The sequence below is a fragment of the Penicillium psychrosexuale genome (genome assembly GCF_028828465.1).
Source record: "Penicillium psychrosexuale strain IBT 29551 chromosome Unknown utg000004l, whole genome shotgun sequence".
Classification (NCBI taxonomy): domain Eukaryota; kingdom Fungi; phylum Ascomycota; class Eurotiomycetes; order Eurotiales; family Aspergillaceae; genus Penicillium; species Penicillium psychrosexuale.
In genome coordinates this window covers 5088999-5113618 of record NW_026643189.1, presented here as the reverse complement: position 1 = coordinate 5113618, position 24620 = coordinate 5088999, and the positions used below count along the sequence as shown (strand labels likewise).

General features: G+C 49.9%; 10 protein-coding genes across 10 annotated transcripts; 4 read left to right on the top strand and 6 right to left on the bottom strand.

Annotated features, from left to right (window-relative positions):
• Window positions 1-136: 136 nt before the first annotated feature.
• Window positions 137-1965, bottom strand: N7518_007827 (putative MFS alpha-glucoside transporter; the record flags this gene model as incomplete). The annotated part of the gene is made up of 2 exons (XM_057188754.1): window positions 137-1531; window positions 1636-1965. The coding sequence occupies 2 exons, from the start codon at window positions 1963-1965 to the stop codon at window positions 137-139; spliced, it is 1725 nt and encodes a 574-aa protein (XP_057040457.1).
• Window positions 1966-2868: 903 nt separating this feature from the next.
• On the top strand, window positions 2869-4080 carry N7518_007826 (FAD-dependent oxidoreductase; the record flags this gene model as incomplete). Its single annotated transcript, XM_057188753.1, has 1 exon — window positions 2869-4080. The coding sequence occupies one exon, from the start codon at window positions 2869-2871 to the stop codon at window positions 4078-4080; it is 1212 nt and encodes a 403-aa protein (XP_057040456.1).
• A 1782-nt stretch (window positions 4081-5862) lies between these two features.
• Window positions 5863-7527, bottom strand: N7518_007825 (catalase; the record flags this gene model as incomplete). Its single annotated transcript, XM_057188752.1, has 5 exons — window positions 5863-6648; window positions 6702-7112; window positions 7167-7346; window positions 7400-7452; window positions 7506-7527. The coding sequence occupies 5 exons, from the start codon at window positions 7525-7527 to the stop codon at window positions 5863-5865; spliced, it is 1452 nt and encodes a 483-aa protein (XP_057040455.1).
• Window positions 7528-8406: 879 nt separating this feature from the next.
• On the bottom strand, window positions 8407-10260 carry atg15 (triglyceride lipase ATG15; the record flags this gene model as incomplete). The annotated part of the gene is made up of 2 exons (XM_057188751.1): window positions 8407-10038; window positions 10096-10260. 2 exons carry the CDS (start codon window positions 10258-10260, stop codon window positions 8407-8409), a joined length of 1797 nt encoding a protein of 598 aa, XP_057040454.1.
• Window positions 10261-10645: 385 nt separating this feature from the next.
• N7518_007823 (VPS9 domain-containing protein) lies at window positions 10646-12875 on the top strand (the record flags this gene model as incomplete). Its single annotated transcript, XM_057188750.1, has 2 exons — window positions 10646-10941; window positions 11006-12875. 2 exons carry the CDS (start codon window positions 10646-10648, stop codon window positions 12873-12875), a joined length of 2166 nt encoding a protein of 721 aa, XP_057040453.1.
• A 316-nt stretch (window positions 12876-13191) lies between these two features.
• On the bottom strand, window positions 13192-13527 carry N7518_007822 (uncharacterized protein; the record flags this gene model as incomplete). The annotated part of the gene is made up of 1 exon (XM_057188749.1): window positions 13192-13527. The coding sequence occupies one exon, from the start codon at window positions 13525-13527 to the stop codon at window positions 13192-13194; it is 336 nt and encodes a 111-aa protein (XP_057040452.1).
• Window positions 13528-14033: 506 nt separating this feature from the next.
• On the bottom strand, window positions 14034-15641 carry N7518_007821 (uncharacterized protein; the record flags this gene model as incomplete). The annotated part of the gene is made up of 1 exon (XM_057188748.1): window positions 14034-15641. The coding sequence occupies one exon, from the start codon at window positions 15639-15641 to the stop codon at window positions 14034-14036; it is 1608 nt and encodes a 535-aa protein (XP_057040451.1).
• Window positions 15642-16087: 446 nt separating this feature from the next.
• Window positions 16088-17383, bottom strand: N7518_007820 (uncharacterized protein; the record flags this gene model as incomplete). Its single annotated transcript, XM_057188747.1, has 1 exon — window positions 16088-17383. The coding sequence occupies one exon, from the start codon at window positions 17381-17383 to the stop codon at window positions 16088-16090; it is 1296 nt and encodes a 431-aa protein (XP_057040450.1).
• A 786-nt stretch (window positions 17384-18169) lies between these two features.
• On the top strand, window positions 18170-20769 carry N7518_007819 (RING-H2 finger protein; the record flags this gene model as incomplete). Its single annotated transcript, XM_057188746.1, has 3 exons — window positions 18170-20239; window positions 20298-20573; window positions 20632-20769. 3 exons carry the CDS (start codon window positions 18170-18172, stop codon window positions 20767-20769), a joined length of 2484 nt encoding a protein of 827 aa, XP_057040449.1.
• A 730-nt stretch (window positions 20770-21499) lies between these two features.
• N7518_007818 (phosphoribosylglycinamide formyltransferase) lies at window positions 21500-22253 on the top strand (the record flags this gene model as incomplete). Its single annotated transcript, XM_057188745.1, has 2 exons — window positions 21500-21910; window positions 21993-22253. 2 exons carry the CDS (start codon window positions 21500-21502, stop codon window positions 22251-22253), a joined length of 672 nt encoding a protein of 223 aa, XP_057040448.1.
• Between the last annotated feature and the right edge of the window lie 2367 nt (window positions 22254-24620).

Genomic DNA, 24620 nt, shown 5'->3' with positions numbered 1-24620 from the left:
TGACTTTATTTTGTTTGATCATCATGTAAAGATATTAGATTACTACTGCTATTTGCTGAAAAATGCTATATACATAGGGGGCCTATCAAGTTCGGGCCCAGAAGCAGAATTAATCGTAAACATAAGATACATCGCATCATATCGAACCGTGATTTTTCTCCAATTCGCATTCATCGGTTCGGGTGTTTTTATTTGCCCGGTAATCATCAATGACTTGACTCTCAATGGTCTCATCAAACACGTCCACTTGGGTGGTCGCAAACTTGCGAGCGCTGACACCGCGCTCGAAGAGCAGGTCAAGCTCGGCGAACGTGCGGCCACGAGGCTCGGGAACACGGAAGTACGTGTAGATGATGCACAGGAAGCAGATGCCACCCCAGAAGAAACCGGCGTAGTTGCCCCAGTTCCAGGCGCCGGGGTTCAGCATGTAAGGGGTCAGAACGCCGCAGACGATAGCGACAATGTTGTACAGGTTGCGGCCCAGCACGACTGTCTTGATTTGAAGTCGGCGGGTGGAAAGTTCGGCAACAAGGGAGAAGCAGACCGTTCCAACGGTCAGCTGGTAGAATAGGGCCCAGATCAACATCATTGAACCTGTGGCCAGGGAGCCTTGGTCTCTGTGTTCTTTGGGAACAAGGCCAAGGAAGCCCATGACCAATAGCATGGTGCACAGACCACAGAGACCGTACAGACATAATGTCCGCCGGCCGATTCCGAGTGTCATAAGGAACCATGATCCAAAAACGCCAACCATATTGATTCCGTATTGACCCATAGCAAAGTTGTAAGAGTTAGAGGAGTCTAACCCGGCCTGTTTTAGAAAGTAGGTCGAGTAGTTGGAGAAGGAGTTTCCACTGAGATTTTGGATGGCCCAGACCATACAGACAATCTCTGTGCGGCGGAGATCAGTGCCCCGGAAGCAATCCAAGTAGCTCGCACCCTGGGTGATTTTTTCCTCCAGGGCGGTAGTATGAACCATCATAGCGACAGTCTCATCCGGATCGAAATCCCCATCCTGACCCTGACTTTTGGTAGTCAAACGGAGAAGGGCCCGTTTCGCATCTTCAGTGCGGCCTTTCCGAACCAACCACCATGGGGATTCGGGCGCAAGCCAAATACCAATGAAGAGCGGCAGCGGCCACATCCACTGCAGTCCGTATGGAATCCGGTATGCCCATTCGTCCTCCCGGTTCAACATGCCCTTAATCACACCGATGCCGATAAGCTGGCCAAGGCCCCAGCAGAAATTGACATAGGTCGTCAAATACCCTCGCAGCGCCACAGGACACACCTCCGAGGCATAGGTAATCGTCAAAGTCTGAAAGACACCCCAGGGAATACCGCAGAGAATCTCCGCTGCAAGCAGGGCATGCACATTCTTGGCCGTGAAGAAGATTGCCGTCCAGGCACTAACAAGTACAAGGCAGGACATAATTGTGTACCGGTAACCGAATCGTTCTGAAGCCCAGCCGTTGATGAATAGACCGATGATCTCGCCGCAGTAGGCACCGTTGCTCAGACCTGCTTGCCACTTCAAATCCAGAGAATTGTCAGTTTCTTCATCCCTCAAAGAGGTAAGTCCACCCCACTCCAAGAGATAGAGGAATGGCTACCGCCGGAATTGGTTGAACTTACCGCAGCGGATACTTGATATGTGCCATCGGCCAGCATCTCACCATATTTGCGATTGAACTGCGGGAAGGCATAGAAGTTGTTGACCAAACTAATATCGTAACCCTCCATGGCAATGCAAGTAGAGATGAGCACGCTCCAAAAAACGGCTTTGGGGTACAACCGGATACCCTGTGTCAATGTCATAGACCGTTCCTTCTCCGTGGCTGCCTTTGCATTTTGAATGACCTTGGTCGTGGATGAGTCCGAGCCCGGTCCAGCGGCTGAAGAGTAACCATATTCGGGAAAGACATCCACCGGCGTGATGGCATCTGAGGCCTTGGGTTCGGCCATGTTGGATGGACGAAATAACCGAGATCGCTGGGAGGAATGGAAGGTTGGCTCGAGCAACTTGCGATATGGAGTTGAGAGTTGGCCCGGTTCGGAAGTCAGGGGAATAAAAAATCAAAGTACCCACTATGCCAGGAACATTGCACGCGGGCACTCCACGGCAGCGAAAAGTTTCCTTGACGCCTACCGAGGGTAAGTGAGTACGGCAGAGACAAAGGAGCTAGACAAAAAGAGGATAAAAGCCAATGGTCCGAATTGGCGGGGGAACGGGGGATTTGACGGGCTTGATCGCCTCCAAGCGCAAATTTTGGCGGGATGAGAAGCTTGGCGGTGCCCGGATGGGGCAAGCGATGGGTCATCGTCCGAACATTATTCGATATTCGAGTCGTGCTATGTTCGGGCTTGATTAGTCTAGTATTTTCTGATCATACAGTCTTGAAATTCTACTAACTGTACAATTTAGATATAACTAGATGTAGTATGAGTCTGACAACCCCACGTGGGGGAACTATAAATTCCCCTTGCAGTAATAAGAATGTTCTATATCATACTTTTAGTAGTATTCTTATTATTTTATATATCCTATACCGGGTTCAGTATGTATCTCATTGGCAATAATTAGCCAAATATTTATCTACTTTCAGGACCTGCACTGCTGTAAAACGCGGACCTGGTCCTTTGTATGCCAATCTGATTGCCCCGAGATGGCTCACCGACCTGTCGGACCTTTAAGCCCCGATGTCCGACTATCAGATCGGTGGCCGAGAACATACGTGCCGATACGATGATGTATAAATTTAGCGATGTGCCAAACAAAAAGCCTATACAGTTTTGTTCTCCCAAAGACATACATTAACAGCCCTTGCTTCTGATCTCAGCTTCTCCCTTTCTTATTGCACAACTGCCATGTCTCATCCTGTCTTGATTATCGGTGCTGGGCTTGGCGGTCTTTGCTTGGCTCAGGGACTGAAAAAACGAAACATTCCTTTCAAACTATTTGAACAGGACGGAAGGCATGATCTTCGGACTCAGGGATATAGATTGAGGGTGGGAAGTGAGGGTATCTACGCCCTTCGTAATAACCTGTCGCCTGAGCTATATGCTCTGTTCGAGAACACCTGTGCCGAGACGATAATGGGAGGCGTGAGACTTAAACCCGATGGTACACTACTAGGCGGCACTGGTCCTCCTAGGCCCCTTGGGTCGGCTGCTTTTCTCGAGCCCCAGACTGTGGATCGGAGTACTTTCCGTGAGGTTCTGCTGACAGGTTTGGATGAGCATGTGTTTTTTGGAAAGAGCTTCGACCATTACACTGTGAACGACGGAAACACAATTGCATTCTTTGCGAATGGCTCGAAGGAAACTGGATCTCTCCTTGTTGGTGCAGATGGAGTTCGATCTAGGGTCCGCAAGCAGTACATACCAGATTTCATGGGTATCGACACCGGCATGCGCATCATCTTTGGAAAGACACCCTTGAGCCCCAAATTTCTGGCTCGGTTTCCCGAGGCGTACCACCATGGAATGTCTCTTGTTTCAAACCCAGACGATGAATCACGGACCTCCTTGCTATTTGAATCCATCCGTTTCCCACACGCAGAAAAAGTCTCGAAACCTCAGCTTCCCGACCCATACGTGTATTGGGTGCTTGTCACTCATTCCTCCAATATCTCGTCGTCAAATGACACGTACTGGCCATTAAGCCCAGAAAAGTCAGCTGAACTTGCTCGACATGTTACCAAGTCATGGCATCCTGACTTGCAGGTGCTTTTCGAGATGCAAGACGAGGCTCAAACGTCAACCCGGTTGATGCTTTCTGCCTCACCAGAGTTGGCCTCCTGGGAGCCCTCGCCCCATGTGACTTTACTCGGCGACGCGATTCATCCCATGCCACCAACTGGAGCGATGGGGGCCAATACTGCCTTGCGTGACGCTGCAGATCTGGCTCGCAGGCTTGAGGTTGCAGTAAGTTCGCAAACCCTCGGTCGACATGTCATCGGGGAGTATGAATCGGAGCTACGTGATTCAGCTAGAACGGCAATCGCATTAAGCTGGCAAGGTGGCATGAAAGGCTTCAGGCTCAAATCAGCCGTGGAATGCAAGAAGATCCTCTTATGATCTCGCTTTAGCTAGTATTGAACTTCTCTCACCTCTCTGAACTCCTAGCTATTCCCTCTTTATTGAATGTATTGTAAAGGTATAATGCCGCCAAAACGAATCTTCCTCCGTATCATTTTTAATCTCCCGATTATTGGCTGCTACTCATCACTCTATGCGGTAGTGGATATAGGTCGGCCGGTCCTGGTTATAGACTCTTCCATCCTCCTATTTGAACAATTTGAGCAACCTAAGAGTATCGCGCTATGACTCATTCTTAGGCCTACTAGGACGAGAAAGGACTATAGTTAGACTGTGTTGCGTAGGACTACTAAGGTATTTAGGGGTCAGAGCGTACAACGAGGTAAGTTCATGTAATTTATTCTCTTCGGACTGAAGTAGTGTTTATAATCGATGCGATATAGAATCTGTGCTATATTTAGACTCGATCAAGGCCTTGAAAGACCTATGTGAATTTCTCGGAGTACCAGATTTCAATATACTCTGGTAACGAATGGAAATCGCCGTAGATAGCAGAAACCATAGGGAGAGAAGCATAATTTCCTACCAGGATCACGATTAGTTCTCTATACTCCAACGCCGCCGCAGTCTGCAATTGGGTGTCAAACGAGTGTAGGCGAAGACTACTTGTAATGCGGTGTCAAGTTGCGAGAGTGGAGGAGAAGGATCTTGTCAGACTGCGAGAATTCCCCCTTTGTTTGGTTTCTTTACATGAAAGATTTCGCTGGATTCTATAGAGCGTTACAGTATTATAACAGTGACTCATTCGTCGTTACCTGTGAACACGATACACCCCTGCAGGGATTGCCAGGAGATGAGCTAAAATTAGATTCGGGAATCAATTCGAAAGAGTGTAGCTTTAAAACTGATTTCGAATATTACTGTACCCCTTCTGACAGGAAAAGACTGCCAAACTTGATTGGAACATTGGGCCGACTGCCCAGAGCAGCTGCTAAGTGTCTACAAGTCTGTCTGCCAATATCTACATTCGGAGCTAAGGCAGGCGCCACGCTTATTTTCGTCTCTACCGGAGTTAGAAGGACTGGGCCGTAGATTTGCCCGCAAGCCTCTCAGTAGTGAGCAAGATCTCGAGGCCTATGAGCGGTTTGGGGTGGAAGAACACGTACAAGATTTCGAAATCATGATGGTTCCTAGACCTTTTAGCCAGGTGGACCCGTTCCAAACCTTGGGTCGAACTTTTTTCTTGCTGTAGACTGTGTGTAGGTGGCACATCAATAAAAACTGTTGCGATATCACGTTCGGTCTATTGATGGTGAACAGAGAGCACAGTTGAGTAACGTAACCTATCCAGGTGTGCCAGAAAAAAAAAGACAGGATTCGTCGTGTTAGCCGTAATAATTGTATAGGATAAAAAAAAAATGCCAAACTCGATACTGTACTAACGTAGACTCCGCGACACTGGTGTTTCGCCGCCTCACCAATTTGATTTGGGGATAGCGACCCACTCCCCGAAATAGCATTTATCACTAACCGTACTCCTTAGGCACGGGAGTTCTTCATACAACCGATCGCAGCTAAGATAGATATAAAAGGATACTCTCCTTTTGCTTCGGAACGTGTTCGCGGCTGGACTAAGATACCTAGAGAGAGTATCTATTTTTTCCGATATGGTGCCGAACCGAACCATCTCAAGGGGCCATCAACCTCACCGCCCTCGTAATTCATAAATCGTATTTAAATTACCGAGATACCGAGATGCAGCGACGTAGAGTGAATCCACGATTATTTTGAGTATGAGAGCACAAGCAAGCAAAAGTACATCTACAAACGTGCTGGCGGGGCACCAGTAATATGAGCCTCCGTAGCAGACTGGATACGAGCACCAAGATCTGCGTTAACACGACGGAACATCTCGTAAGTAGCCTTTCGAACACGCTCGTCGGCGCCGCACAGATGACCAGAGATGTTACCGATAAAGTTCTCCTGCTGGCCAGGGGTACGGCCAAGGACCTGCCATAGGCCGTTAGCCTGGACGTAGTCCTCGGAGGTCACAGGGTACTGCTCGGCGATGACAGCACCAGACCATTTCTCGTGTTCCTGGCTAGCCTTGGCGGGCTTGTGGGCGAGCGGGCGGAAGGTAGAAGGGTAGTTTGGGTTGGCGCCGTAGTTGCCGTTGACGTTCATGTAGCCATCGCGGTGTGAGGGGTTGAAGGCTTTCAGTGGGCAGTTCACGGGGATCTGCTCGTAGTTGCCGCCCAGGCGGTGACGGTGCGTGTCGGGGTAAGAGAAGAGGCGGGACTGAAGGACAGGGTCGGCAGAGGGCTCGACACCAGGGACCATGTGGGAGGGGGAGAAGGCGGCTTGTTCGATCTCCGCGAAGTAGTTCTGTGGATTCTTGTTGAGGGTGAAGCGGCCGAAACGGCGCAGAGGCACCTCATTCTGGGGCCAGACTTTGGTCAAATCGAAGACGTTCCAGCGGAACTTTTCGGCCTGTTCGGGGCTCAGGACTTGTACGTAACAGGTCCAGGACGGGTTCTCGCCGCGCCGGATGGCCTCGAATAGATCCTGGGTGTGCCAGTCGGGGTTCTCGGCGGACAGCTTGGCCGCCTATCGTTTGTTAAGGTCTTGTTGCCCTGGTCAGTCTTGCAATGAATCTGGACGTAGTTGAAGGTGCCGTCTGGCTTGATCCACTTGTAGGTGTGGCCGGAGTAGCGATTCATGTGACGGTATGAGTATGGGGTACCGCGGTCACTGAACAGGTGCATCACCTGGTGGACTGACTCATGGTGGGTGGAGAGGTAATCCCAGAACATGGTGGCATCCTTGAGGTTTGTCTGTGGGTTGCGCTTCTGGGTGTGGATGAAGATGGGGAATTTAGCAGGATCACGCAGGAAGAAAGCTGGGGTGTTGTTGAACACCCAATCCCAGTTGCCCTCCTCGGTGTAGAACTTCATGGCGAATCCGCGAGGATCACGGGCACTGTCCGTGGATCCCTTCTCACCACCGACGGTCGAGAAGCGGGTGAGTATCTTGGTCTTCTTGCCGACACCCTTGAGCATATCAATGGTCGTCTATGCGTTATTAGCCTAGTATTCCCTGGGGAAGTATAGAAACTGCCTACATACGAGATCGCTAATGTCATCAGTGACCTCAAACTTGCCGTAGGCGCCAGCACCTTTCGCGTGAACCACACGCTCAGGAATGCGCTCACGGTCGAAGTGTGCGAGCAGATCGATTAGATGGAAATCCTGCATCAGAAGCGGGCCGTTGGGGCCAATGCGCTGAGAAGCCTGGGGATCCATGACCTATATGTATATGGTTAGACCTTGCGATTCAAAGGGAAATGGGCAGGGCGTACTGGGCAGCCGTTAGAGGCCGTGTAGACTGGAGTCTCATTGTAGCGGTAGGTTCCTATGAAAGAGAGGGGATTAGTCGGTGTTATTGGCTTTGACAAGGAATGTAACTAGGCTCGTTGTCTTGACCCATGATCGCAGATTGTCTATGGAGAAGAGAGAAAAGTCTCCCGGGAGCACTTTGGTTTATATAGGGCCTTCGGGGGAACCATGGAAAAGTTCAATGAACCTCATAGCCCCACCAGCTTCTGATATGAAATCATCCTATCACCAACTATATTGATGTAAAACAAACATCTAAAATGCCAGGCCTAGGTCAGACGCGTATGCGATATCCAATCGTAAACAAGGCCGATGTCATCCTCTCGGGCCCACTTCGCGGAATTGGAGTAAAAAAGGACAAGGAATAGGTTTGTAAATGGACGGTGGCTAGACCGAGAGAGAGAAATGCCGGCAGGTCAATTGTTCTCCCAATATAGCAGTTCGATCCGAGCTCAAGCTTGTTTGTTCTGTCGGCACAATCCGAGATCGCGACCCCGAAGATACGAACTTAGCCTTGCAGAGTTGTTGAGCTGCAGACAAGTCAGTTAATCCGCAATTTTATATCCAACAAATTCATTGGACTATCTAGTTATCAGAGTGTGACAGCAACCAAAAACTCCAAGGGTCAGTCCCTCCAAGGTGTTGCGCAAGGCAGTGCCTCGACAAAGAACCCTGAATAGTGCTTCCCTTAGAATTAGTACAAGGAATAATCAAAAGCTGTCGTGCGTGCACAGAGGATTGAAAACAACAAGAAACAAAAACAAAAAACAAAAAAAGCTCGCTCAATGCGCCAATCATATATCTTGTATATCGCAGGGAAAAGGAAAACCCAAAGCAAATTGAGCCCTGATCAAATCATAAGAATGGGCGGGTATATATAGCGCTTGCGCTTCTCGAGAGCCTACGGATCAATCTATTTAAAGGGGCACCAAGAGTATGCTGCAAGTGCATGCATGGGAAGGAACGAGTTTTAACTGGTAGGAGTGGGCGTCGAGGTGATCGCAGGCGTGTTAGTGGACTCATCCCGACATCCCCACATCTTTCCCAGGCTATCACAGATCGAGGAAGTGGGCGAGGCAGAAGTAGCGGTAGTCGTAGCTACCGTGCTCGTTCCGTCACGGCAGCCAAACCACCCTGGGTCATGACAGCTGGTCGTTGCAGTCACCGAGGGCAAAGTAGTAGTCACCGTGGGTGACGGAATGGCTGTTGTGGTAGGATCCTTACACCCGAACCAGCCAGGAGTCTTGCATGTAGTAGTAGTGGCAGTGCTTGTCGGTGAAGTTGTTGTCGTAGTGGTAGCGGTTGTACTTTCATCCAGACAGCCCCACCACCCGGGGGTCTTGCAAGTAGAAGTTCTGGTGGGAGATGCGGTAGTGGTGGTAGTCGTAGTAGTCGTGACATCGGAGCCGTTGCTTCGGAAGAACTTCCAGAGTTCACAGTCAAAGCATTCTTCCTCTGCGATACATGAAGGGACATTGTCGTATTTCAAGATAACATCAGATATCACATTCTCGATCTTGTGGGTACCAAGACCGACACGCCAGCCCTTGTCTGCCACAGTGTCATACGTGCACATTTGTCCGGTGTGACATGCTGACTCCATCGCATAGCCGCCCCATGTACAGATAGAGTTGATTCCATTGCAGGTTCCCATATAGATTGGGTCTGCTGTATGTCCAAAGTGGTAGGATCCAGTGAACTGTCGCGACTGTGGAAACCGCGGGTCATAGCCTGGCGGACTTGGGAGGCCAAGTCGAGCTGCGGGCAATGCTTCAGGAACGGCCTCGAAAGTGACCACAGGCAATCCGAACGTCAATCCAACCAGACTCGTCATGGCACCACCCAGCGAATGACCGGTCATCCAAATATTTGCATCTGGGTAGATCTCGGTAACGTTAGAGTATAGATCGATCGCTGCCCGATAATAACGGTTTTCGTCATTCATAGACTCAACGATACATGTCAGATTTGCCGTAAATGTAGCACTTTGGCAATCGCAGGATTGTCTCCATAGATATGAGCCTCCTTGGCCACAGCAACAACTAAAGAATAGATTATCGTTGACTTTATCGTTTGTTGTGGTGCCAGCGCCATCAAAGAGAGCGGGCGAAGTGCCCTTCAGAGAAATGACAACAGTGTCATTTGTCTTATCGGAGTAGATGTGCCCTCTCAGGCCATCCGTTTGCCAACCAAAGCTCCCCGAATAGTTGAATTTGCCATTAATAGTGTGCCACTCTCCTGTTCCAGGCTCCTCAATATAGTCATTTGCAGTCATTTGTGCAAATGTCAAAACAGTCTGCTTATCTGTAATATTCGGTCCAGGCAAGGTGTCCATGACCCATTCTAGTGGAGACAAGGCGGTCGCAAAGCCCGAAGACCGCGCAGCTGCCAAGTGACCTTGAATCACCTGGAGTCGCCGATCGGCTAATCGTTGTATCGTGAGAGGGCTTGACGAGGCAAGCAGAGTGGAATCTGATGCAATATATTCTTCTTCGTGGCCATCTTCGGATATAGTTCGAAGGCGAGTGTCTGGCTTGACATCGAGTCTCGCATGAAAGTCGGGTTGTTCATAGGTGCCTCGGTGGAAGATGTGGCGCAAGGACTATAAGCGGGTATGATGGTCAGCTACACATAATAAAACTTGCGTCAGGCATCTTACAAACTCATGGATGTCTGGTGTACCCTCGGCCCCATTCAAAGGTATGACGGGAACTTGTGGAGAGGGTAGATGATAGCCTGAGGCGGAGGCAGCACCTGACAATACTGCAGCCGCAAATAATAGGCTGCGGATGCTGAGTTCAAATCGTGAAAATTTTCGAGCCATGATGGGGATGCTGATGAGGATCAAGGTCAAGGAGACGTGAGTCTATCGCGGTTATCAGCGAGTCACTTATCAAGTGACGAAGTGACGCAGTGCGGAGAGCGATCGGCACGTGATGGGTACCCCCGTGACGTGATGCGATATCGTGTATTCCTCGTCAATTTGGTCTTCTCAAATGATCACTAGGAGAGTGATACGCTGCTGTTGATCAGCTGCAGTATACTCCGTGACAAGTACGGAGTACTTCCGATCGCTTTACTTCTGGACAACAGGCTCAGGCCAGAGCTAGGGGCTCTCGGACGCGGATCGACATAGGCCTATCAGCTGCATCCGGGAGCGGAGACACGCAATTAGTGCCTTATAGAACCCCATCGCCCCTGACCTTAAAATGTCTGGCTCTGAAAATAGCAGTCAGCCTCATCTGAATCTAGCACGGTCATTCATCAGAATGGGCGACTCGGAAGTGAAATCTCCTACGATTGAGCAAGATTCCAAAACAGCACCTCCATCGTCACCTGTCAATAATGAGGGGCAGGAAAATGGACTCGACGTATTCGAAAGACCGGGCTCCGCAGACTCCGGCACAACAGGCGATGCCCAGACAGATGATGGCTTTGTGCTTTCGCGAAGCGTACAAGACCCTTCGGAGGAATTGCCGATCGAACTAATCAGCCTGGCAGATCGGTAAGCGTGATCATATGAGTGCCCATGCTTCAACGTTTTATTCTGACAGCCATTTCTCCAATAGATTCGTGAATTCTCTGAGCGCCAAAGTTCATAACTCGCCTCCCACGATCGAGAAGATCTCCGAGCTCTTCCAAGTTTTCTACAGCCGCGCCGAGTCCCACATTGCCACACATATATCTGCTCTCATAGCTCGTATCAACCGGGATCTTTCGCCCCAGGTTCCTGCAAAAACCCCACGAGGAAGCGCACTGTCGAAATTGAGCAGTAAACGCTCTCAAGACGATATCAGGCCAGCAGCTTCAGGTCGCCAAATGTTGACTGCGTCCGAGGTGGCTGAAAAGCGACAGGCTCGCAGAGCCCTTGAAAACAAAAGGAGTGCGTTAGAAGAGGCTGCCGAAAGAAGGGTCTGCGAGCTGGTTTATGATAAACTCTGGAGGCACAAAAGTACATTGGATGATGTGCGGGATGAAAAGTTGCGTTCCAAGACTGCGGCTTTGCTGCTGGTCGGCATTAATCTAAAGGACCTTGGGATCGATATAGACCTTGAAACAATCGATGAGCAGAAGCAGGACGAAGCAAACGAATTCCTTTGTCAGGCCCGAGAGTATCTCGCCAAAATGAACGATTACAAATACCCCCTTGGAAAGCTACAGCAACTCGCAGCGGCGCACAAGGCCATTGTCGACGCTCTCACTAAACTTTTACCGTCTTCCTCTTCTGCGGATGAGATTCTGCCCACGTTAATTTATTCGCTTGTGACGTGCCCTCCGGAAGGGATCAACATTGTCAGCAACTTGGTTTTTATCCAGCGTTTCAGGTCTTCAAGCAGAATTGACGGAGAAACGGCTTACTGCTTAACCAATCTAGAGGCCGCCATAAGCTTTTTGGAAAACGTCGATCTTTCTACATTACGTGCCGATGAGCTGCAGGATGGCCCTCTGAAAACCCCCGGTGAAACAACGACACCATCCGTAGAACATGTCGATCCTTTTCGGCCCCCCAAGGAGGCTACAACCTTGGCTGTGACGACTGTATCTGCATCGCCGGAATTGTCAACACCAGAAATCAAGGAACCCGCCTCTACATTACCTAGGCCTCGACCCTCCATCACACCACAGCAACGACGCCTCAGCAACATTTTCCAACCGCCTTCTAAGGTCCTCGGAGCTGCAAATGATGCTGTTCGCACCACTGCAGACCAGAGCTTGAAGAACATTGGTGCTACATTGGACAGCAGTTTCAACTTTCTGTTTGGTCGTCTGAAGGAGATGCAAAACATCCAAGGACCAGGCCCGGAGGGTAGCGGTCCAATATTGCCAAAGACACTGGCCGAAGCTCGCCGTCTAGTGAGCTTGCCGCTTGCCTCTGCTACCAACCAAAACCTGACCCAAGGGGAGCTCGCAGCAATCAATTCTGTTTCCGTGGATGAGAGCACACCCCCACGCAGTAGTTCGAGACTCACAGACCTCTCCAGCACTCCTACCCCTCGAGACCGAAGTGTGGACAGCACTCGAACCCAGGGAAGCGGTAAAAAGTCCGTCACGACATCACTACGCGAAGATTTTGCATTGAGTTCACCCATAAGCCCCACTCCGCTAGAATCAATGCGAAACTTTGGCAGCACGCTTAACCCTCTGAACCACATCCCGGGCATGATGAAGAGCTTTGGCCGCAACGCACCAGAGACTCCCAGCGGCAGGTCCGTATCTCCATCGGGATTGGACAGACTCAAGCCATCACCTGTTTCGGCAGACGGCAATAGTGGTTCTAACAGCCCGCTCCCCAACCCTTCATCGAAAATTGATCCTCCCATTCGGCGTTTCCTTGAGACACAGAATGCGAGTGATCTCCGGATCGGGGACGTAGCTGTTCTACTGGAAGACTATAAGCGACTTGCTGCTGCGCTTCACAAACCTAGTACCAAGTCTTGATATGTTTCTATGGTTGGATTATGTTGTTTTGTCCTTCACATTCATTGCAACGGGAGATGGAGTATTCTTGCATTATGGATCGATGGCGTTATTATATCTGGTATTCTGTTTCATTTGGGCGAATAAACCTTGAGTTAGATAGCATAGCTTTGGCGAGTGAGGCTACGCATTGTCCATTTCATACATCATTTTAGCAACAATCAACCCTTCAGACCAACATGAATAAGGATTTTAAGATTCGGAGATAGTGTGCAGCGACATGTTTTGCTTATTCGTTCAATATCCCGGAAAGAATACCTTTGTTCAAGTCGGAGATTTACGTGAAGCGCACAGGCGGAGGCCAAATCCCATCCTTCTCCCCTGAAGCATCCTTCGACCAACGTGCTGCTTTATGAAGCATCTTCAACTCCGATGTGTTGCGATACGGCCGACGGTTTGCCTCTGGGGAAAGATCTCGTTGGGTGAGACGCGCAAAAAGTGTCGGAGCGATGTGGTTGATATGCACCTTGAGTGGCTTTGCAGTGTTTTCATTGTCAGGTTCTAATAACCAGACGAATGGTCTAGGAGCGTCACACGATTGCAAGGCATCTTGATCCACATAGAGAAAGGAGTCTCGTCGTAGACCAACAGGGAATTCGTTGCTGTCTCGCATAGAAGCGAATCGATCCCGGAAATTACCGGTACCATCACCGGTGTCATCATTATCTACCCAATGAAGAGCAAACTTTGCAATAGCAGATTCTTTCACTAAGGTCTTAGCACATTGTAAGCCGTGTTGAACGGCAGTTTGGATCTGCTCCTTATACGACGGCCACTCCGGGACATCCGTGAAAAAGATAACCAGGCACTCTTCTGCCTAAGGGAAACAACTGTTGAAGTTAAGCGCCAACCAGGACTGGAAGATGACTAACAGTGCTGGGATGTGGGCGGCCAAGCGACGGCTGGACATCCAAAGTTACGGGTGGAAAGGCAGCCGTTTCTGGCGTCAAAAATGGTAACTTTCGGCGTCAATTCCGCAGGTCCTTATATTCTAGGTGTAAAAGGGGTATAAAAATATGAACATGAATAAATCGAGTCCCGCAGTGGCTAATTGGGCATAACAAAATCATCTCAAACAACATAAGGGTTAATGATAAGAGGAAGAGAGCTATTCCGCAATCACGAGTGGCGTCCACGCAGAACCTCTGCACCGCCAGTTCTCATCTCAGTCAATTTATTCGTCAACTCCAAACTTTGTGTTTCAACTTGGTCATGGCGGCGCTTGACTTCGGCTTCAAACACAGCAGCTGTGCGACGACGGGCACGCCGTAGATTCTTCATTTCCGAAAGAAGATGGGTGAAACGGTCGATCATTTGGTCTCCGCAGTCTTCCCATTCATCCATGGTCATGTGGGACAAATAGGTTTGGCGTTCTTGGTCCGTCAGAGTCAACAGATGGGAGACGGAATTATTGGGTACCTCAGTGTCTGTAACAAGAGATGGTGGGTTTGGCGGTAAGGAAGGTGATTTGATGACAGGTGGAGGAGGGGTCGGCGATTTGTCAAATGGCTCAGCTTGGAGTTCAGAGAAAGACTTTTGGTAAAGCACCTCTGGGGGGTAGTCTGCTTCAAGTGATCGCTTTTTCGAATGAATGGCAGTGTTGCGACGGCTGCGACGCGATGGCTCATGCGATTTGCGCGATTCGTGCACAAAAAACGGATCCTGCATGGTGTGGTCGACGTCTAAGTCGGTTAAACTGGTCATATCGAAGGCACTGATTGAAACCCCGCCGCTTTCCCGTCGTTTATCCGCGCGTATGGTGTGCTCCATGCCATCGTCACTTCCACCGTCACTATCGGTAAGTTCTTGAAACGATGTAATGCTGAGTGTCCTGCCAACATCTGGCGGAGGTTGAGAGTCATGGCGAGTAGGTGATGCATCGAGTTGTTGGTCAAGTTGTTCAAGAAGTGAAGGCTTTGGCGGACTGAAACGTGTCCTGGGTGTTGCTGACGAGCTGTGAGGGAGAAGAATCTTCCTGGGCCCAGTAGGAGGAAGCATTTGACCCAATTTCCGCGGCCTTGACTTCGGTTGTGGTTGTGGTTGAGTCTGAGGCTCGGGATCAGAGTCTATGGTGACAGGCTGCCGCGAAGAAGTTCTCTTTCTGCTGGCGGACCAGAAATTCTCTAGACGCTTGCTCAATGGCTCCTCGGTTATACGCGATTTGTGCGACGCATGCCAGTCGTGTGCTTCGTCGGGCTTTTCATTATCCCCGCCATCTCCGCCAAGAGACGAAGTCATTTGGCTTTCAGAGTCATCAAAGTCATCTGAATCAAATCCGGCCTTCTTCATGGCTTGGTCGCCAAGGCCTTCATACCAGTTAGGCCCATAAGTATGCCGTGAAGGTCGGGGCTGATACATCGATTGAGGATCGGGGTTGGTGTAGGCAGCATTAGTACTTGATGCTGCCTGAGATTTGTTGTCATCAAATCCGTAGACACTCGTCCCTGCCACGGTTGAATCATCAATCGCTTCCACGTCTGTGTCGAACACGTCCCTGTCCCGCTGTATCCCGTGCGTAGAGAGATTGCGGGACTGATTTGGAAATTGAGATGCACCGTTGAATTCTAGAGATCCAGATTTGCCATTGGCCCCTGGAGGACCTGGATCGACCAGCTGGGTGACTGGTACCTCGACTCTGGCTTGTTCTGCACGTTGCTGGCGCGACTGGGTGGCTTGGTCGCGAGCCTGCCCACCTTCTTTGGAGTGGACATAATCGCCAACCCCCATAGTACTTTTTGAAGCTAGCTATTGTCGGGTAATGAATAAATGTGGTCTTTTTCGATGACGCTGAAAGACGACGGGGTCCACCGTAAGGTTGTTGGGCAAACGCGATATCGCCGCGTAGTCACGTGTCGATCATTTCAACCATCTTTAAGCTTCATCTACAGCAATTAGGGCCGCCACGGCTGTATGGAACCTTACAGCGGCGGTAACCTCCGGGTATAAATCCCGAACAACATTTAGCTAATGTGCTTGACTAAATTGTGAACACCATGGCCAACTAACGCCACATAAAGGTGTAAATCTTCCTCTAGGATACTGGGCAAGGGAGGTTTCTAATTATAAGATGATGTTTACCTATAAATAAATGCATTTCATTGGGGTATATTAGATATAATTTTACATGAGAAGTTCCAGAGGAGAGGAACATCAAGATCATCTCAACCAGGACCTCAATCAGCAGAATCATCATCAATATGAAGACTCTCCAGATTGTATGCGACACCCCTGCCTCGTTTCTTGGCCTTCTCGAAGAGCTCAATCGATCTTTGGACTTCAGCTGCTTTCTTTTCGGTTGCAAGCCTGTGCTCACGTCTCGCTTCAAGGGAGCCTGGGGTCCCATCCATGAGCATTGGGTCGTGGTCGTCGTAGTCTTCGAAGTGGGCCGGTAATGGTAGAGTGAGCAGCAACAGATCACCGATCCACAAACAGATCATGCCCCTGAGCTCCAGCAATTCTGGCGAGTCCGAGTATGGAGGAGACCCTAGGAGCTGGTCCATACGCGCAGCAATTTGCTGCGCCTGTGCCAACTCCAGTGCCCTAATTGCTGTGATGGCAGCATCTGTCTTGTTTTGTAACTTCCTAGTGTGGCCAAATTCAGATTCTGAATTGTCATCCTCAGAAAACTCATCAGGCTCTTCTTCTTGGCGAAGGGTAATATTTTTCCTAGTTGCCTTGCTTTCTTCCTGTGTGATATACACCCAAAGCCCAAACATTGCAGGGTAGAAGTGCAAAGAGGAGATAGACTGTGGTGAAGATTTCATGAATGGATGATTGAGAATAAGTCGTTCATAATATTCTTTAGCTGCCGCAAAGCCCTTGGTGGTAAAATTGATGGGTGTGCTGTCCATCGCATTCGGCACCTTAATGGTACCAAGATTGGCTGGGATTTCCTGTTCGTCACGCCGTAGCAAGATTTCAGCGCCAATGCCCCACCTTCCTTCATTGCGGACGTCCATTCGAAAGCCTCTATAATCTTCGCGCAAGATCATGCCCCAAGCTCGTCCGGCTCGAACGTAATCACCTTGGAGCATACATCGATGTAAAATGGCTGTCAAGGCACTTAGATGTTGGAAGCGAAGGTTGCCTTGCTGGGTCGACTGAGGAGGGTAGATTGGAGGTGATAATCCCGCTAAGTCTTTGAGGTGGCGTGAGGCAGTCTCTCTTCTAGATTGCTCATCATGATCTGCCTTATGAGGGAAATGGCCTTTCGGCAATTCTTGGTTGGATGGGAAACCGGCAATTCGGTATTGATGGGATTCATTTGGCGTCAAGACCAAGGGAGGCCCAGCGGGCTCAGATTCCGTAGCCGAGGCGATATCCGTTGTTTCTTCGCCGTTCAGCTCGCTTTCACTCCACCCCACACTCCTTTTGCGTTTCCGGCGGTCATATCGAGATACGCGAGTGCCAGGCGGCTGGAGCCAAGGCGGTAGCGGTAGAGAAAAAACCGAAGACGACAGCGCAGCCATATGCTCAAGATGGGGCGTATTCCATGTGCCGCCAAAGAAAATAAGAGCCGTAGCAGTCTATACTAGGGCCTAGGCTATGGTTGCCCCAATTGATGGTTGCGCATTTGTCAGAGAGATTGGTGGTGGAACATGACGGAATGGAGAGGTGTTGCCTCAGGCACTCCAGGCGAAACAAAGCAGGCAAACATCATCACTTATCGCCCTCTATCAATTGCTTGCTTTGACATGACTCCTCTACTCCTCCTTTTCCTTTCCCTTTTCTTCTAGTTCCCCCTTTTTGTTTTGCCGAGCGCTCTCTCACCCCCGTTTCGCGCTTGCCAGTCGCTGGCTGTTCTTTTCTGGGCGTGGTTACCATAGCTCCCCGAGATTCAAGGCTCGGCGGTTATACCACTCGGAGTGTGGGCTGTGCCTGGACTCATCAGACAGTTTGATACATCTGGCCGCTGTTGCTCGTATTGGGCAGTGAAATTGTCTTAGGCGTTTTGTACCTTTTGCAAATAACCTGGTAACCGCGAACTCCCTGTCCGCTATCCACTCCTTTGTTCCAAAGGTCCGAAATACGGCTTCTTCAGAAGCACCACCCAAAAACCAACCGCATCGACCCTGTCAGCTTGAGCAAGGGATCAACACCATTCCCAGACATCACTTGGATAGCCTTACTTGTCAAATCCTTCTCCTAGGTTCAACCCAATATCGATACGGTCGCCGCTACTAGCCATATGGTCCTCGCGTGGCAATGAACAGTCGTTGACACTGCATCACTCCAACGGTCACAACTCTGTTACTATGGGACAGTCCTCTTCTACACAACGTGATCCATCCAATACCGGCTATCGAGTACACTTTGCACCTTTCTCAATACAGCGTGGCCCTAACACGAGGGATGAAAACATGAATCATAGACAGGCGGCTGAACACAACGGAGAGGGTGGTTTGCCACCCCGGCCAGACATGGACATACATAATAGGAGTGACCAAGATATGGCATCCGACCGGCCAGGCCGAACCTCCGCTGGGGGCTCACAACCTATGCGAAGTATCGAAGAGGAGGGCGGGCCCGAATATGAGCTCCCACCCCGCGAATACCGCACTGCAGCGTTTGCTCGAATGGCAGCACGAAGACAATCGACCATGTCAAGGCTGGGCTCTAGGCTTCTTCCAAATTCTGTCATTCGTGGACTTCTCAACAGTCAAGAAGAGACCCCGGCCGAGGGACATGCACATCGGCATGGCCTAGTCTCTCCAAGAACCGAGACTGCTCAAACATCCGGTCGGTTCAGTGCGTTCGATTCATTCGGCTCCAGAGGAATAACTCGGCGCCGATCTGCTCGCGCGCCATATTTCATTCCACCCCGCCCGGAGTCTGCTGGGATCCCAGATGCACCAGCAACCCCGACATACATCGACTCTCCATCTCAAATACCTGACCCGACAAGAGCATCCTGGCGTCGCAGTGTCAGGCTACAACGCATGCGTCATTCGATTTCATCTCCCATTTCTCACATGTTCGGCCAGCCACACTCAGATTCGCGGCCGCACGAAAGCCCGGAATACCCAATGTCAGATCCTTTATTTGATGATAGGGCTATGGACACGCGTCTGGACTTCGGCGAACCCCCTCATGAAGTTGATTCACTAGAACCAGCAATCCAGGCTGAGAGGCCGGTAACTGATTCGTCTTCTGCGCAGGCGAGTCCTGCTTTGATGCGCCGATTGCCTGGGATCATCCGAGCAAGATCATCCAGAGTCCTGCGACGAGAGGAGCAAACACCACTGTCAAGGGTACTTCAGCTCGCCGCATCCGCAATTGCAGCTCAGCTATCCGGCACTGCCGGTCCTGCGTTGCCTAACATCCAGGCATTGGGCAATGACGGCTTAGATGGCTCTTTGGAGAATTTCATCCAGAGTTTGCAGCACGCAACTTCTGCGCAGGCTCAACCGCCTGCAGCAGACGGGTCGAGCAGTACTGCAAACGAAGGACCCTCGCATCCCGTCAATTTCTTGCGTGTGTTCCGATTTGCCAATTCAGAACCATCCACAGGCGGCGCTGCAAGGCAGAGCGCGAGTGGTGTTGGCGACCGTGGGACCCAAACCGATGGAATGGACATCGACGAGCCTGCTGAAGGCGCAGGGCGAACGGTTACACTGGTTGTCGTTGGAGTTCGATCCGTCCTGGCTGGAAACGCAGGTCATACCGAACAGCAACAGCCCGTAAGTCCGGGCCCAGGTCTAGATGCTCTGCTCGGTCTGCCATTTTTGCCACATAATACTATCCCACGGCCTCAAGATGCCACTGGTGAACCTACCCAACGGAGCGATGGGCGATCTAGATTGACTCTTCCTCGGAACCCCACCGGAGCTACAGAACTTCCACCCCCGTCAGTTCCCAATCACTTTAGAAGAATGTCTGATACCGGCCCCCGTGCTGCATTCCCATCCTATCATCCGTCTGGTTTCTCCGAAAGTCCCCCGGGCCCGCACCCGCCTCCGTCAACACCAGCCGAACAGGGGATATCTGCTTTGCCCTCCGGCACTTCGACTCCGAGCCGTAGACCATCCTCCGCTTCAGCAATTGCTCCTGATATTCTGCCCCATCTACATGAAGGCCAGGCAATGCGACCGACGGCGGAGACTCTGGATGAGCCTATGACATTCAATACCGCTCGCCAGCGACGTCGAAGCGATTCTGAGTATGCTCGTCATCGGGCCCTCGGCTCTGGTGCTGTTCGACGCAATGGCATGGTTGAACCCGATCAACCCCCACCAAGTGGAGGTCGCAGTTGGTTAATTTATGTTGTTGGAACCAACCTTTCTGAAAACCACCCGGCTTTGACCACACCAAGTCTTTTCACCGATGTAAGAATGCCCTACTACTTGGTTTTGTCAGGAACATGATGGCTAATACTTTAAACAGAACCCAACCTACGAGGATATGATCCTACTTTCATCACTATTAGGTCCAGCTAAGCCCCCTGTTGCCTCTCAGACCGATATCAACTCCGCCGGCGGAATATTCCATCTTGTTGAGTATGCAGGTTCATTGGTCGCCGAAGCCGTCGAAGGCGCTGCCTCCATTCAAATCCAAGAGGGGGAGCGCTGTTTGATATGCTTGAGTGATTATGAGGTGGCGGAGGAAGTTCGAGAGCTGAATAAATGCAAACATGTCTTCCACAAGGATTGCATAGACCAGGTTTGTTGCCTCTGTCCATTCGATTTCAATCTGTTCGCTTGCTGACCGTATGTCGTAGTGGTTAACCACTGGGAGAAACTCTTGTCCTCTCTGCCGAGGTCAAGGCGTCAACGAAACCCCCAGCAACGACTCCAATACCGACAACCCGGTACCCAGTCCTGCCCCTGCCCCGGCTCCAGATGGCACAGCTGTCTGATCTCTTCCACCTAGCAAGCATGGTCAAACCAACTATGTGAGCAACTCCCAACTTTTGGCTTTCGAAATTCTTCTCTCCTTTTAGCTTTAGCATGCAGCGTGTGTTTAGAACCTGTAACGATTTTTTTTTCTCCATGGATATCCCCTTTGCATCTCATTTCTGTGCATCGACTTTTGGTGCTTTTATCATGTTGGGTTATCGAATATTTGGTCTCGGCGCCTAGAAACAAGGAACCCTCCTCTTGGAAGATAACTCTGACTTCGAGCCTCGAAAATGTTAGTCTTTACGTCTATCAATTGTTGGTCTTCGTTTGTTCTTTGTAATATCGTAAATTGACACATTGGCTGGCCATACCCATGGCTCTATCTGGCTAGGAAATGTTCTACTTATTGAAATACATGTACAAACAATAAGGCTATACAACCATCTATCATATTATTGCCATTGATGTTCCCTGTATATATACGTGGTAGTATACCGGGGCCCGCTGCCCCGCGGCTGACTTAGGTAATCCAAAAAAAATCACCCAACTCCATTGCGGCCTGGATTGCGCCAGCGATCTTGTGCTATTTCGTTCATTCCCTAAGCTTTGAGAGTAGAATCTGCAGTCTCTCTAACAAAGGCAGTACTCAATTGACCTCACCGCATCCAAAAAACGGTTCGGCCGTGTAGTCTACCCTTTCAACCTCCGGAGTCCGCAATTTCACGACAACCCCCGCTACAACCCACCATGACCTCCCCGATTCGTGTCACAGTCCTCATATCTGGCAATGGCTCAAACCTACAAGCCGTGATGGATAAAGTGGCCGCAGGTCAGATAAACGCAACAATCGTCCGCGTAATCTCCAACCGCAAGACCGCATTTGGCCTCGAACGCGCAACCAAGGCCAATATCCCAACCGAATACCACAACCTGGTCAAGTACAAGAAGCAGCACCCCGCGACACCGGAAGGTGTTCAGCTTGCGCGCGAGGAATACGATGCCGAGCTCGCTCGGCTGATCCTTGTCGACGCGCCGGAGCTGGTCGTGTGCCTCGGCTTCATGCACATTCTCTCACCGCAGTTCTTGGAGCCTCTGGAGGCTGCTAAGATAAGGATTATTAACTTGCACCCCGCGCTGCCCGGGGCGTTCAATGGCGTTGTAAGTCCTAGAGCTCATCTTTTTGAGATTGTACATTGTTAGCTGGAATGATATGCTGATACCTGTCTTTTTTGATCTTTAGAATGCGATTGGCCGTGCTCATGCTGCGTGGCTGGCGGGCCAGATTGACAAGACCGGTGTTATGATGCACGATGTCATTTCCGAGGTGGATATGGGCACACCAATTCTAGTGCGGGAGATCCCCTTCCGGAAGGGCCAGGATGAGAACCTCGAGACCTTTGAAACTCGGGTCCATGAGACTGAGTGGGGAGTCGTTGTTGAAGGAGTGGATAAAGTGGTGAAGGAATTGATGGCCCAGAAAGAAAAAGGCTCAAGTGCATGAATAGTTACCCATTTGTCTTGGGTGACATTATTACTTCACATGGTGTACGAAGGGACGCCGCGCTTCTCGACCTGCGGTTTGTTTGACCAATGATCGACCCAGGACTACAAGTCCCGCATGATGCCATCTTCGGGGCTGTTGACGATTTATGACTGTATATCTTGTATGATTGCAGAAAAACAAAAAGACACATATATGATCATATTGCAAGGTGTATATTTCACGTGTTCTGGGGTGCCAATTTGGAGATCAAAGCCGCGGCGTGGATTAAGACAAGACCAAGACATCCACTACCAACTGGAGGAAAGCCAAGAACGTGCCGAGACTACCGATCAGACATACTTCGTACCCACGTGGACAATCATACCTGTCTCATGGTACGGAAGCACGGAGTCATGATAGTGGAAATGAAAAATGGAGAATCATAAATCAAACGGCGCCTCAAGCAAAGTTCCTTGATAATCAACAGGGATGTGCAATGCAACCATTTCACCGGTCGAATTCTCATCACACGCCAGTCCTGCACGGCGGATTTAGCTGCATACTAGCCCCTCCAATAGGGAACTATACCACCTTTGGGAAGTTTATGCCTGGCTAGCCTACGGAGTAGTCCATTCAAAGTCAGGCTTGCGAACCGCATTTGAACTATGTCTCCCGCCTGCGCATCCCGGGTCATCATTCGGGGATGTGTTATGACCCCGCCTTATCTGCAACGTAGGACAGATCGTAAACGCAGCTCACGCGGGAAAAGCATAGCAAAAGAGGGTAGGCGTGGTCCATGCAGTGCAACCAAGACAAAAAAGTGGGCAATCAGAGCGTTGCAGCGCTAAGGTGGCCGTTGGACCTATGATCGTGGCGCCAACGTGATAGATCAAAGTCAATTCCTAACGTCTTGGTTGTCTGATGGCTCCACCGTTCCCAATTCCGCCGGATGTTGGCTTGATGGTGGATTACAACGATGTGGGTTACTTTTGGCCCCAAATTCACACCGGCGTTAACTCAAGCTGTCCGGACATTTGAGATCGGCGAATAGCATATCCATTTCGAGCGCGGACTGGGATCTGCCATGGTCAAGGTTTGGGGACTCTGATAGTGGTTATGCTTTGCTTGTTTCTTGCGCTTGATACAACATAGACAATAATAACTATACCCCCATTTTGTACAGTGAAGACAGACATCCGAGGTTATAGGATGATCATTACTTGATACTATTTTGAAAATCGGGGTAGTAAGCTCCGACTGCCGAGAATAGGACCAACCACTTTATATCCACCTATTACGATAGTACGGAGTATAGATCCATGACTATGATAAAAAAATCACCACACTGCTTTATAATACCTTTAACCCGCCATGGTAACCAATAATAGAGGGCTTAGCTTGTAAACTTCCGGGCCGACATATTTTTACAAGAAAGATACTTTTCTTCGTGGCGCGCAATGACGATAACCTTGAACAACCTTTTAGGAAAATGCGCAATACCAAAGGAGACCTCTAAGAACGAACTTTGATCTCGGCATATCAAAAAAAAAGGGAAAAAAGAACAAAAAGGGGGTGATAATGACGATCCCCAGCCACAGGGATGAATCCGAGTGGTCTTAGGGCTTGGCCAGGCCTACTATGCAGAGGATCATGATCATAGCGTCTATGGATCTGTCCCGGTTTCCCCGAGGCATTTTGTGTACGGAGACTCCGTACTCCATATTGTCTTGCCTTTTTCTTTTTCGTTTTCGCCTTTTCCTTTTGTCTCTTCATATCGACTGGGGACTGGTGGATCCAAAACAAAACTATGGAGTAACAAGGGCGATTATCCGTTGTTAAGCTATCTGTGACTGTACGAAGTACTCCGTACTCCATTTAATCTTCGAGCCGGGAGTCCCGCAATTAAATAAAAAGCTAGATTCGGCAATTCTAAAATCCTTCGAGTGCGTACTCCGTAGATAAAAAGGAATGCCGAAAATGTTCTGCTGATGGAGATCTGTTCCAAGTGGAGGCGGCTATAGTGTGGGAATCAGGTCCTCATTCGAGAATCGGAGAAACAATAGTCTCTCTTTAAATGTGGGGGGACATTTTAGTTCCGTTTTCTTTTCCTTTCTGTCTTTTCTCTGGTCAAAAAGTACTCCGGAGTCCCGCCGTTGTAAAATGCAGCTGTACTAACTTGTAGTAGCACCGTGCCTGATCGACAATAGGTTGACAGAGAAGGTGGGCCTGGTAGATCGAAGACACTTAAAGCGTTGGACCGACTTCAATACCGACTCGAGTATCTCCATTTGGTTAGAAGCTTCGTCCAAGAGCTGTATCATCCCCAATTTGACTTACAGCACCAGAGCAAATATCGAAATATAGGGGTAAGGGGGTTGCATGTAG